The sequence below is a fragment of the Tinamus guttatus genome, unplaced genomic scaffold (genome assembly GCF_059628265.1).
Source record: "Tinamus guttatus ecotype Peru unplaced genomic scaffold, ASM5962826v1 Tinamus_guttatus_pri_ptg000198l, whole genome shotgun sequence".
In the NCBI taxonomy this organism is placed as follows: Eukaryota; Metazoa; Chordata; class Aves; order Tinamiformes; family Tinamidae; genus Tinamus; species Tinamus guttatus.
The window spans coordinates 5,048,702-5,062,998 of record NW_028288732.1 but is presented as its reverse complement, the minus strand read 5'-3'; the positions used below and the strand labels follow the sequence as shown (position 1 = coordinate 5,062,998).

Sequence of the window (14,297 nt, the reverse complement as noted above, 5' to 3'; positions counted from 1 at the left end):
CTCAGAGCGCGAGCGGTAAGCCCTTTTATGAGAGTAGAATTAGGCTTATTATATGCAAAGTCTCTCCCTTTTCCTGATCAAAGATGGGCTGCCAGAGCCTGGCAGAGCGAGCGTAATTTATGCTGCTGCTTTGCTAGTGGCTAATCTCACTCAGTCTAGCACCTTCTCTCTTTGGTGGCTGCTCCAGGATACCCTGTCTCACCAAACCATGCAGCACAGGCTGGCAGGGGGACTCGCCAGCAGGTTTGCAGACCTTTCACGGGTGCAAATCTGCAGCCGGGGTCCTGCTGGGTGCGCAGGAGAGACGTCCCCGGGCCGCTGCATCAGAGGCTTCCATGGTAGAGGAAAAGGTGCTTCTCTTTCTGTCTCTTTTAACACCTATTTGATTGCAGGAGTGAATTGGTCGCAATTAATTGATCACACCGGGTGAAACGCTACGTGTGGTAGCTTTTGTGGCAAACGTTTTCTGAGCATCTGTTACAGTACCTGGCAGAAACCACTCTTGTACCGACCTAGCAGTGTGGAATTGAGCTTCCCTTCCCGCTCCTGCGCCCCGGCCTTCCTCGCCTCGACAGCAAAGCTCTTTGCTGACTTTGATGGGTCCAGACCTTGATGGCTGGAGCTTGATGTCCGTGGAAGATGAAATAGCCTCTCCAGCTACCCATGGATAATGCAGTACAACACTGCTGTTAAAATATATATAGATGCAGTCACACGCACGCTCACAGTTGCTTACGTGCAGTACACTAGCAGGTCCAAGTGATCCGTCTTATTTTTATATGCAGCGTGTGAGTAGGTGTGGGTGTGTGCTAACATGTTTTGGCAGGAGGAGAAATGTTTCTCCAGAGGCTGGGGATCTATGCTGAACAAACGAAGAATATTAATTTGTCTGCATAAAAGAAACAGCCTCTTTAGAGGCACATTAAAGGATGGCTTGTTCCTCGTTATTTGCTTTGTATGTCTGTCCTGCCGTCCTGTGGAGCTTACGACTCCCATCACTTAGAGCTTCCTAGGCAGGACACTGAGGAAATAAACTTGAAAGCCAATTTCTTCCTTTTAATCAATACTAGCAGGGACAGAAGAAACAATGGAAAAATGCCAGTGGATCCTTTCTGTTTTTTTCCTCTTAACCCGCTGGACTCTGGAGTGTTTTGCTGCTCTCAGATCAAAGGGTGGCTCTACTTCAGTCAGCATTACGGCTCTTAGATCTTACCTGCCTTGCTCTGCAAATCACCAGCTCGAGCTGGTGGCACAAGCAAACACTGCAGGTGCAAGGGGAAGCCGTGCAGGCAGAGTGGGAACAGGTGCTTTTATAAAACCTTGTAAAAAAGTAGGGGATTGCATCCTTCGACTGTCATTCACGTGTTTGAAATGGGAAATAAATTTGTTGGATGGGTGAGATGTGTTACTGCAAGAAAGTACAGCTCAGGCCAGGCAGAGAGGTGGCCCCGCTGTGTAAAGCAGGCCCTGTGCTACCTCTCTGGAAAGCTAAAGACTAGTTAAACCCAGCCAGGGTACCGCATTGGGCATGATATTCATTTATATTTCACCCCGCCTGCCAAAGCGGGTCTAGGATTCACGTATTAGCAGGTTTAAAATTGCACACAGTTGGGTGTGGAGTTTGCCTTGGTTCATAAATACAAACAAGTTATTAGCCTAATAGGACCCTGGTTATTGATCACAAACTGACAGTGATGGCACAGGCTAGGAACTTAATCATTTTAAAGCCTAATATTTAATTACTTACCAAGTCGTGTATAAAGTTGGCCTGTATAATAAGCTTTACTCAGCATGAAGTCTTTTCTTTATCCACTTCTGGTTTATGTTACTCATAAACACAGTCTGATTCATTCATCTCCCCCTCCAGGTTACTAAACAAATGTGCTCACGAGTAGAAGAAAAGTGCTACCATTGGGGTTGATTAATGCTTTTTTAGTGAACTTTAAAAACTTACCAGCTTTTGAGGCAGTGACCCTCCTTGCATATTGCAGGTGCGTGCACGTTGTACCCCGAGGAAGGTAGGGCCGAATTTGTCCATTTTTGGTGTGGAAGTTCCCGCCACAGAACCGTCTCCACATGGCTCTGTCCTGCTCGGGGATTTTCCAGGTCATGTTCCGAGCGTTAAGGAACTCCTGCTGCTCAGCTGGCCTCCAGGGCCAGATTTTTTACAAGAATAAATTCATGTAAAGTGGCCGTACGTTTGGATTGGCATTTAGCGGTCTTGAGACATTTTAACCAGAGAAGATGGGAGGAGTCTGATGTGTTTTAATTTCAAACCAGCAGGAGTTGAACAGAGAACTGGTAGAGTCACAAGCATTTTGACAGCAGTGGAGCTCTGTGTGCAGCGGGGCAGAGTCGTCAGAGCTGACCCCTGGGGAGGAAATTCTGCAACCAGCAACCCTGAAAGGAGTACAGAAATGCCCAAACCCCGACCGTCTGCACAGCTCCAAACACATGTGCCCGCCTGACCTGGTGGCACTGAGTTAAGGGCTTCTTGGTTTTAGTTCATCACCAAACAGACCCACATGCACATGCGGGCTGAAATTATTTATCAGCACCCTCGTCTGCACTAGAATAGAGATCTTTGCCGTGTGCTGCCTTGCATAAAGTTTATATCTAATGTTGCTCACAGCGGAGATGTAAAACAAGCTGGGTTAAGTCCTAGTGGCCTATCTAATGGATGATTATAGCACTAATGATGATTAAAAGAGAAAGCCTAATAGAGTAATATGTCCTTTAGTGTGAAGACAAAGCTACAGAATGGGGTGGCATGATGTTAGACAAAGTAGTTTTCCAGTAATGGATGTATGGCTGTGATCAGCAGTGGTCTTGCCTTTTGTATAAGAGGGATGGGCATCCCATAAATCTGCTAGAGTGACTTTTCCTTTGGGTTATCCAGAGGTGGAAAGAACAAATATCTTTCCCAAGCCCCTTTGAGTTTCCTCTACAGAAATTAATGCTATTTCTACCCTCAACCTTTCCTCCTTCCCCACTACCACCATGAAGAGGAAATTTTACTCCTTACCACTTTATATCTTTTCCCATATAAAGTCATGGTTGTTGTGAGCAAATAACTAACTTGGTGAGACCCAGTTCTCTTTCTTTTGCTGTTCTGGAGGTCATAAAACTTAGGCCTGCAGAGTCGGGCCCTGTCCTGTGCAGCCATGCAGTGAAGGGCTGGAGGAGTCCCCAGCACAGGCATTGCAGGACGCCCAGCACCCTGAACCAAGGTAGACCTGCACTAACAGATCAGAACCCACTATTTTAGTGTACCAAGAACATCACTGCCATCCCAAATCCATGCAGTAGCTTGGCTTTTTTAGGTAGGGTTCTCCTAGCTGTACTGGCACATGTAGAAAAGATAGATGTTCTGCTGTGTTTCTTGCTGTAGTGCATAGCAGCTTGGGATAAGGTTTCATACCATGGAGTCTGTTTCCTAATAATGTCAAGTAATAGAGTCAAGTATGTAGGAAAAAGAACACTAAGGAACTATTTTAAGCATTCCATGAAATCTGCCTCCAGCAGCAAGGAACAGATGTGTAAAACAAGTCAATTGGTGGTTGCCTTATGTTGTGAAGATCTTTCTTTTACAAACCTTAATCTTGTATAACCACTTCCAAGGCTGCTATTTTTATTGAAATTGCTACGTTTTACTATCACCTACCCTATAATTTGTCGTTTGCTTGTTGTCATTCCAGAGATTATTACAAGTTTTACTCTGTGCTGTAATCATTGCCTAATTAAAGCTCTGAAAACCTCTATAATATACAGGTTTAACAGATGCTGTTTGATAGTGATTTCATTCAATTTTTCCAAATAAAAAAAGAACCAGCAAATAAATCAAATATTTTGCTTGAATCTAAGTCCTTTGTAGACTAGAAATTGTGAAACTACAGAGCTGTTGTCAGCCTTGCAAAGTGCCACAGAGGATGAAGAGCTGCTGTCCCTTGCTTAAAAATCCGTTTGCACCCTGTGTTGAAAGTCCAGCAGAAGATTTCAGTCCTGCATCCTGAAGAGTGATGTATTTTTTATATACCATTAACTTAGACTCATCCTGCAGACTTGAATGGTTAAATTCTTGAGATGCAAGGAGGTGAAATGAAGGAATTCAAATGTGTTTTGTGATGCTATTGTCTGTCATCAAACAGTGGCACAGACTGGCACAGACCACCATTGACCACACAGAACAGGTGAATGTTGGAGGAAATGGAAAAAATATATATTTAAATATATGTAAAAATTGGTGGTCTTTCTCTCCAACACCCTTACTTCTCTTCAGTGAATACATCTGTATAAAAGGTATCTGTTATTCAGACATGCCGTGTTGTGACGTGATAAAAGCAGACAGGCTCTGCTGAAGGGAATGCTTGGGGTCAGCCACAGGCAGGCTGGTGGTGAGCAAGGAATCCTGATCAAATGGCTCAGATCAGGCAGTCATTAGTAAGGTGCTAAAAATGAATTACAGCTTGAATTGCTAAGGAAATAAAATTAATTTTTAAAGATCTTTATTTCAAACTATGCAGAACACTGGAGATGCAGCTTCGAAGTATCCTTCATATTTAGCCAGTCAATGTTACTCACCAGCATCTTGGCATGGCTAGTACTCCACACTAGAACTTAAAAACAGGGCAGAATATCAGGTGCTGGTATAAAATCTCTGGCTCTTACCCCAAATCAGAGCTGTACAAACCGTTTCCACGGGCCTGTGTGTGTGTGCAATGTCTTTATTTGCCTGGGCACTTCCTGCATGCTCCCACATGGAGCGCACGCAGGGATGTTTTCCAGAGAATAAACTCATAAAATACAGTGAGGTCTTGAAGGAGGTGGTGGCTTTCGCAGGCAGTTCATAAATCTGTTCATAAGTATTGCCATTTAGAACTGTTTATGCTTGAAATAGTGTGCCTCTGCTCAAAACAAATCTGGAAGTACAATATTAATGCTCTATGTTTTTAGATTGAGGAGGGCCCTTTGGGGCTCTTCAGCATTTATTTTCTCTGGCGACTTCTAAACCTGCATTATTCTGGGGCAAGCTCCACCGTTACGTGTTTATGTCTTGGGATGCTAATTGCCAGTGTTCAGAGTAATTCTCAAACTTGAAATCTGTTCAGTTATAGCAAACCAAGGATAAAATGCACATTTTCTGCCCTGCGTAAGGGGCATGTTTCCCCATTGTTCAAAGTGTTTCTGCTGCTCTATGAGAAACTGTCCAACAGCAGAGAAAATAGCGTACAGTGAGAGAATGGATTTAACTACACACCAGCTGCTGTCAAATATTTTTTCAGCCTAATCTCTTTCAGCTACAGTAATCTCAGTTGCTAGTTGTAACGATGGCAGGTAAGACGAATTTCAGACAAAAATGTGACCTTTCAGTTGACAGGGTGCTCTAATTGGTTTCAGTGATAGACCCCTGCGCAAGCGGGAACGGCGGATGCTCCCAGATCTGTCAGAATGAGAGAGGTGTTGCAAAATGCGAGTGCCATCCCGGGCATTACCTTTCTGCAGACAGAAAGTCCTGTTTAGGTAAGAAACCGCGTACGGGCTATTTATTGGGAAGGGAGGTGGTATTCCGTGTTCTGCCTCACTGAGCTTGTATGGAAGCGAATATGTTATACAAATATATGTGTGCATTTTGAAACAACAGTATTTTGTGATATTTTTATCACAAGTCTTGAAGAAACATTTTAATATTGAAAATTACTCTATATAATCTCTTAAATCATGCTTTCTAGCATTTGGATTTATAGATACAGTAGCGTTATTCTTGTATGGTCCCTTTAAAATAGTGCCCCAGATACAGCTCGTGGAAAATTGGTTCAAGTAACACTCTGAAGCAGGTCACTGAAAACCCATTTAGAATTCAAAAGGCTTTTTAGCTGGAGAACTGTTTCCATATTAATAGGGAAGCTACTGTGAAGAAAAAAAATTGTAAAGTCCAAGATTTCCAAAGAGCTTAAAAAGTTGAATTCCGAAGTCCCATATTTAGTCTTGGATTTTCAAAAGGATCTAAAGGATTTCAGAGACCAAATCTGGGGGAATTAAGGACCAAAGTACCTGCTTCTCTCTTTTCATGTGGTGCTTGGAAGCTAGGTAGTTTATCAGTTTTCTGAAGTGCCGAGCACCTATGGGCTTCACAGAGAACCAGTTTTGAACAGTATTGTCAAAAGCAGGGTACATACTCAGGCAGTAGTTTTGAATTGCTCTTTTAGAAAAATTGACCAAAGTTTCAATGAGAATTAAATCGTTGTCTTAGGCAACGTGCTGAGGCTTTAGCAAAGTGCTTGCTTCTTGCCCTGTATATTTTACTGAATGGCCTGTACACCCTTCCGTGAGGAACAGTGCACACCAGAGTGATTCCACTGTTTTTACTGGGGTTACTCATCTCAGTAAAGTTATTGACCAGTTAAAATATCCTCAAGTACTGCAGACACTGGAATGATGATTAATAGGTCAAACAGCTGTAGATTTAATAACTGGATCCGAATGTTACTCGTTTTATCTTGGATACATGTTGACAATTGCATTAATTTGTGTATAATCCAAAGTGCCAGATAACTTCTAGTGTTATGTATGAGAACAAATTTTCTTCCTGATCTCATGGCAAGTCTTGAATCATGAATCGTTAATCTTCAATTACCATGAATCTTCAATTATTAGTTTTGTTTCTATTCAATGTCTTTTGCACAATTTAAGTTTGTATTTGATTTTTGGGAAACCAAATTAGGAGGAGGCGTAGGACAGGAGAGTTCATAGTCCAGCTATTGGCCATATTTACAGGATATGAAGAAATGCATGCAAGGTGGCAGCAGCGGTATGGTTTTCCAAAATTTTTTTTCTATTTGAAAAGAAGAAAAACAAAAAAGAACATTTACAGCATTTGCCAACATATTCTGCTTGAAAAGTGACAATTAATTGGAGAAAAGAAAAGGGGGGTGGGTGGGAAATAACCCATCTTATTCTAAGCTGCAACTGCACACATTGCTGCTTCAGAGAAGCTGTCATTCACTCTTAAATTTTCATGACCTCATGAAAGGCTTTTGCCTCGGGCCCCTTTGGCAAGCAGGCTGGGTTCTATCCAAACGCCTCTGCGTGCTCAAGGGTCCCTGAGAAGAGCAGGGAACTCCCCCTCCACTCACTGTGCGGGACCAGCTCTAACATACATGAAAGCAACTGCTGGAAGGTGGTTTGCTATGGCAAGAAGTAACGATCTGCACACCTGACAGTTCTGTCCTGAGGGAGGCTCTGAGCCAGGGTCTTTGCAATTAATGATCTGCAGTTTGCAAGCAAAACAGCAGAGCAAGAGAAGGAGCAGAGGGTCGTGTAGGTGTTTGGTACATGGAGGACCATGCCAGCCTTTGCACAGAGGCGTTTCTGCAGCTACACTCTCCAGCAACAGTATTTGTTTTTTTAAATTATTCCCTAAAAAAATATTCTCATGCTCTTCCACTGAGCTTTTTAGAAGACGGTTGACTTCATTGGCATTTATCTGCAAATGCAGACTACTGATCATACAGATGGGGAACAGACTGGCTTGGAGAGGTCTCTGGGAAGAACAGGTCTCCATTTGGAGCTCTTCACCCTTCTTCTTTTCTTGCAGGTGAGGTGACACCCCCTTGGTTATGGCAGGTGCCTCCCTGCAGGACTTTATATAGGAAAAGCTGCAGGATTAAGGGCTGACAAATCATTTTTCACTGGTGAAATCATCAGATTTTTCCTCCTCCATGACAGTTTAGATTCCATGGCTGTGAGAACCTAGTGGTGTTTTTAGGTAACAAGATTGTTTTTTCTGAGTTTTCCAAGTTCTTCAGGTGACTCCTTTTGCTCTTGCTGTCACTACAGAAACAATCAATAGTATATGTAGAAGGTAAATACAAAGCTTAATATTGTAAATATTCATTTTGAGAGGTTCAGAGTCAGCAGCTTCAGGATCAAAATAACTGTTTTGTAGAACGCTGCTGCAGGATTAGTGTTTCTGGATTCATTAGATGCTGTCACATGCAGACTAGCACCAAGAGGCCCGTTTCGGTGGGCGCTGGGGAGCAGATCCAAAGGGCGCGGAGCGCTGCCGTGTTTTATCCCCCCGTGCAGACATGTCTCTCTGCTCCGCAGACATCGACGAGTGCGCGGAGGGCGGCGCCGGCTGCGCCCATCGCTGCATCAACGTGCCGGGATCCTTCGCGTGCGCCTGCAAGGCCGGCTTCGAGCTGGGCGCCAACGGCAGCCAGTGCTACCGTAAGTGCCAGCGCCGCGGCCACAAAATGCTCCACGACTTCCTTCACTTAGATGGGAACCCCAGCAAAATGAGTGTATGCACAAGCTCAAGCTTGATATTATTTCCTTCATCATGCACAGCAGCCACTTTTGCAGTTGAGACATTCCTAAGCCTGTGTTCACAGTCCCTAATTACTGCCTTTCAAAGAGCAAATAGCCCTGCTGGTTTCCTTTCAGCAAATAATGAGTTCTCTTCCAGAGCTACCCAAAATGTAGCTGTTCTGTGAAATGTATTTATTCCTGTTCCCATCTCCTGTTTCTTTTTTGTGTTCTGGATCTGAAGCAGGAGAAAATCAACTCGATATTCTGCTTTTGTCGTTATCTGTCAGTGTTTACTCACATTTCCTCCTAAGATTATCAGCATCATGTAGTAGATTCTATTAGGACAAAAAAAAAAAGGAAGGAAGCAAGCAAAATCTGCGTGAGAAAATCTGTTGTACAACTAAAATTTCCCAAAGTACAACATTGATGAGCCCCGTAATCACCCCTCACTTACTTCATGCTTGCCAGAGGGGTATTTTTTTGAGGATTTTTTTTTGAGAAGAGAACCGACTTCTAGTCCTGGCCTGTGCTTGAGGGTAAATTTAGATTAATAAAGGAGGTGGGGTGGAAGAGGTGGTGTTATTACGGATCTAACATAAGCTCACTGGAATGCAGACAAAAGCATGGCCTGTTTCAGCAAAGAGGTAGGCAGAGATTGTTCAGCCTCATAACACTGTGCAAGAACTTTCAGCAAAGTTTCCTTAGGAAAATATCCTGCATGCCAGAGAATGAATGCATTCCTTAAGAATTTATGTATAAGAAATAATTTAATAAGGAAGAAAATCAAATTCAAAGCATTGACATAAACTGAAAACAAAACCCAAGCATTAGAGAGAGATACTGGTGAATTATTTTACAGGCGTTGGGGTCCTGTGAATGGTGCAATGGCAAAGGAAGAACAACTAATGCATAGATAGGAACTGATCTGTTATGGGGATAGTAAAAGTGGTTTAAACCGCTTAGCTTTCCTTGTGATTTTCTGAGAATGTTTTTCTCAATGTCCAGCAAATGTCTATGGTCATGTTTCTGTGTGCCTTATGCACGGCACTAGGGAACGAGCCCCACAAATAAAAACATTCTGCATGTACTTGTGATCAGAGTTACTACAGCTTTTGAGCAGTTTGCAGTCTTTGTTTATTCTCCACAGCCTTAGTGGAGTTACCATAGGCAGAAGGAGCTGCCGTGTTCCTTTTGGTCCATCAGAGGACCAAAACTTGCAGGTTATCTTATGTGCTTCTGCTTTAGATATCAGTCTTGGGAGCTGAGTTCTGCTGTGAAAATGTCAAAGACATTTGTGTTTGCTGGATGTTTTATAAACTACCTCCCACTCACATACAAGTGAAAAAGCAGATTTCTGGGAAATGGCATAGGCAGATTCATCTGTCTGGGTTTCTGAAATGCTTCCTTTCCCCTTTTGGAGCAAGGGCAGAATTCACTGCTACGTTCAAACAAAACATAAATTTGCAGCAACCTGTGAATAGCCCTATAAGAGGTCGACTGCTAAATTGGTGAGCTTCACATTAGTGAAATCAAAAATATCTGCTGTTAGGACACAAGAAGACACATAGCCAGTGTTTGGTGACTCAAAACCCCGCTCTCCTGTGGTGTATGAGCTGGCTTAGTTTGTATTCCCCGCTACAGCAGTCAGCTTAAGGATGCTGGTTTATGGCAGGGCTATTCTGCAGCTCCTCTCCTCCCGCGCCTGCTTTTTAACATCCTTCTGATTTATCTCTCCACAAGGCATCGAGCTGGAGATCGTGGCCAGCTGCCAGGACAGCAACGGCGGGTGCTCGCAGCGCTGCGAGCAGGCGCGCGCGGGGCCACGCTGCTCCTGCGGCCACGGCTACCTGCTCGACACGGACGGCAAAACCTGCACGGGTAGGTCAGGGCGAGGGGAAGGGAAGGGCTGGCACGGGCCTGTCCACACGAAGGAGGTCTCCTCTCCTCTGCCCTTCGCGTACAAGTTTAACCGGTATTGTGGGTACTAACCCACTTGCCTTGCCCTGTGCATTTGGTATTGTATTAACTTATGAGAAGAGTTTCTGCTTCCCAAATGGAAAATGATGCTTCCGTAGAACTTCAGTAGTCATGACCGTGTCACACGTGTGCAGCCCAGACCTGGGTTTTGTGCAGCTTGTTTTGCCTGTGCTCCTCAGCCAGCCCGTGGAGGAGACGCCTGGCTCCGCTTCGAGTGCAGGGGCTGCTTTTCAGAAGTGCTTCACGTGCAGCCTCCACATGCTGGAAGCTGCTCTATTTCCATCTGATTGACTCACCGATGCGTTTTCACTTCTGGCTGTGTGAGAAGTTACACTTTGGAAGTGAAAGCAGTAGAGTTGGATTTGTTTTATTTCAGGAGAAGAGCTTAAAAAATCCTTCATGTTTCATGCAGTTTTACGATGCGATTTTTTTGTGTTTATAGCTTTTGCTATGCAAACTGTATTTCATACCCTTTTAGAATTTCTGTCACTATGCCATTAAAAATGTGAAGGATAGCCAAGACAAGAAAACAGCCCCAAAGGAAATAGGCATCACAGAAATATATAGTGGAATCTGAAGAGAGATAGAAAACAGGAGGTCTTGCGAATAGGAGAAGCATTGCAGACTTGTGCCAAAACAGATAAGGACAGACACACTGTGCAACCTATAAGGCTGGTTGATAGTGGAGCTTAAAAATGGAAAGAAGAGAGGCAGGAAGGCAGATATGGACCTGGACCTGAGCAGAAACCCAGTTTATGCTGTCTCCTTATCCTGTCTATGTGAAAGGACTTAGTGTTCTGCCCAGGGTGCAGGTCAGAGACCTCCTCGTGGAGATGCAGAGGGAAAGCAGTTATTCTGGCTGCAGCAAGGGAAGTGAGAGCACAGGTGAAGATTTTGGCAAGGCCAATGAAGAGAAAAGCAGTTCTTACCAGCCAAAAACAAAAAGCCTTATTTGTTGGATGCACATTTCATATTTCCACACAGACAGACGGCTCCTAATAGAACCCGGAGCAAGATATCAGCCGAAATATCGCAGAGAAACTCTGCTTGTGACATTTCTGGAAAACATGCCATGTTCAAGTAACCTGCATTAATCATTTTCATGCTGACCTCTTCACCTCGATTGATTAATTACATTTTCCTCCTCTTCTTTCTGTTGTCAGTGTTTCCTAATCAGGCCGATATTCTTTCCAAGGTTAATTGAGAGACTGACCTCTCACATCTCATCTAGGAAATGCTCAAAAGCCTTTTGCAAGCTCAGCACTGACAGGGTACCCCTTGAACCTCTACTGAATTGCTCCACAGGCTGCAAGGGCTGGTATCAGCCTGCAGTTAGCAGATAACAGCTGGGTTCTTGCCTCTAACCATCAGCACAGCAGCTCCCACCATACCCATTTCCATGTGGACAACAGGCACAATAAGGCAGTGGCCTCGTCGTTACAGGCCACAGAGCCGGGAGGAGAAGCCTTCAAAGCTCAACCCCAAGCAAGTTTCCTAAGAAGAGCTTCAGCAACCATGTGCCAGCTTTGCTGATAAGGTTTCCAAATACGATTGCAATTTTCTAACTCTGGAATCCAATAACTCATCATCACGCTGGGACAAGTAGGGCCACAGGAGACAGGTCAGCATAGGGACCTTTTGCTCCTCTATCTGCATATACCCTTTGCTACCCTTTGCTAAGGCTGCTTCTGCAAAAGGAGAGCCCCCAGACTAGCCAAGGATCATCAGCTGAGCATCACAGCTTACAGCAGCTGTTTCTACTTATGACAAAGATATGGGTGAGATAATCAGTTTCATGCTGCCCTGGAATGCTTTAATATTTTCAGTAGTAGGGAGAAACAGAAAGCCCCAAAGTACTAAGAAAGGAGGGTTTTCTTATGCCTAGAGTTGTTTTTCGGTTGCTGGTAGGCTTAGACTACACTGTGCAATCAGAGGTACTGGGGCCTAATTAGCATTTATATTTGGTTTTCCTAGATGTGGATGAATGTCATCTGCATAACGGGGACTGCGACCATTTCTGTGTGAATTCTGTGGGATCCTACGAATGTCTGTGCAAGGAGGGCTACAGGCTTGGTGTTAACAGGCAATCCTGCATCCGTAAGTGTTTTTTACATCTTGAAGGCCTTTAATTATTTCTCACTGTGAATATGAATTCAGAACCAGCATTTTCAGAGACCGTAGGATTTTGGCAGGCCAACTCGAGCCATCTTTCAACATGGTCAGTGCAGTGCTATAGGCAACAAGGAGATCCCAAGTTCATATTTGAACAATTGGCTTTGCCAGAAATTAATGGAAAGTGAGCATTTACATCCCCTAGACATGTCTGAAGGCATAAACCCTGTGTTTGTAGAAATAAATACTATTTTGACAGTTTTCTGTACTGTTTTATCAAGAAATTTAATATCCTGTAGCAGCCAAGAGAAAAAAGCCGAGTTCTGCTGGGATGAACTAGTGTGAGTTTTTTGCTGAGGTCAGTGGTGTGATTCTGGATTTCTGCCAATGTAATCATATAAAATAAAATAAAAGTTCAGCCTAGCTACTTAGTTTCATAACCTAGTTCAGTACCTGCTAAACTTTGGACCAGTTTTTGCTATTTTATCTAACTACAAAAAGAAAGCACCTGGCTTCCCATCATGTTAAGGCTCAAATTTTTGTTTTTGAAGATGAGTTGAAAAGTCAACTTCACTCTGTATTTTTGATCTCCAAAACAAGCTAAAGAAATGCCTTTAATTAACTATAGATATTCTCAAACTTTAAATAAGGGAGATTTAAACTGCTGATTCAAAATTTGATGTGGTAATGAAGATGGCCTTGACCTGAGCTCCAGATCCAGAGTTTACTTCCCAAAGAAACAGAAGCATTCTCTTTCTTTGCTCTGTTTTGGACAACAGAAACTCTGTTTCTAAATGCAGAACATAAATGAGCTGAAAAACCTAGCAGGGAAGTTGCAGGGGGGGAAGGTGTCACGCATGGAGTCCTGATGCCGCATGTGTCCTAGCGCTCGGCAGCGCCGAGGTGGAGGCGGACGCGGACGTGGCCTTGGTGGCGATTCCCGGCCTGCAGTTCAGGCACCCTCCGCAGCTCCTTCGCTACACGCTCGAGCCCTTCCCTGAGGATGAAGAGGAGCGAGGAGAGCTCACGCTGGTGCACCGGGCTGGTGAGTGACCGTTTGGTTCCTCCTAACAGCAGCGAGTGAATGAGGGGAATGTCCTTGGAAGGACCGGAGCGCTGTACCCGCTGTTATGGCTTGTTCCGTTCCCTTGAGTAGGACTTCTCTGGGCACTAGGGGGAAAGGCTCTTGGCTGCTCCCCTTGGAATCTGCTAGGGAGAAGGTGGGAAAGCAAGAAGAGGGAAGGAGAGGCAAAGCAAGCAACACACGAGTAAGAGATGGGAGACTTCTTCAGAAAGCAGGAGGTGTCTCCAAAGCCTCAAAGGTTTTAGGGAGAAAGATCCTTCCCATGCTGCCAGAGCAGGAATTGTGTAGAGGTTATTGCAGTGCACAAAATCCACAAAAGCCTCTGTGCTAAGAGTGAGGCCATGAGAATATCCCTCTCACTCCCCTCCTCACTTTCCTAACGTTAGGCAAAACATGGGGTGTAGTTGTTTATAAACCCTTTTTTTAGCTCTACTTGGAGAGTTTTTGCTTAGGATGTTTGTCATGGCTGTTTGTGGTCAAGTAGAATTTACCTCTAGAGATTCAGATCCCCTACGTGGTTTGGGCATGTGCTAAGGAAAAAGCAGGGATGTATCTGGTGAAAGCTCTGAGTGATTTAGAGGCCTTTCACAACTGGTGGCAAATTAGCAGAACGTGAGATTTTGCAGCCCCAGCAGCGCGTGCGTGTAGCACATCACGTGCATGTTCTAGCAAACAGCTTGTACCCCCTGGTGACTTTGTGTGACATTCATGATGCACCCGAGTTTCAAGTTGAACATGGAAACTTCATCACTTAGGGCTTCGTGAGCTCCAAAGCTCTGCTTGCCTGTTGATGAGTGTATCATGTGCTGGTACC

The 14,297-nt window shown here is 44.2% G+C and overlaps 1 protein-coding gene across 1 annotated transcript in view; it reads left to right on the top strand.

Moving 5' to 3' along the window:
• The window catches only part of LOC104571522 (uncharacterized), a 171,345-nt gene that overhangs the window by 112,827 nt on the left and 44,221 nt on the right, over window positions 1–14,297 (top strand). Inside the window, exons 7-11 of the mRNA XM_088523820.1 lie at window positions 5,398–5,520; window positions 8,107–8,229; window positions 10,051–10,188; window positions 12,262–12,384; window positions 13,286–13,444. Coding sequence (XP_088379946.1) covers window positions 5,398–5,520; window positions 8,107–8,229; window positions 10,051–10,188; window positions 12,262–12,384; window positions 13,286–13,444 — 666 coding nt within the window. The remainder of the gene's footprint in view (window positions 1–5,397; window positions 5,521–8,106; window positions 8,230–10,050; window positions 10,189–12,261; window positions 12,385–13,285; window positions 13,445–14,297) is intronic.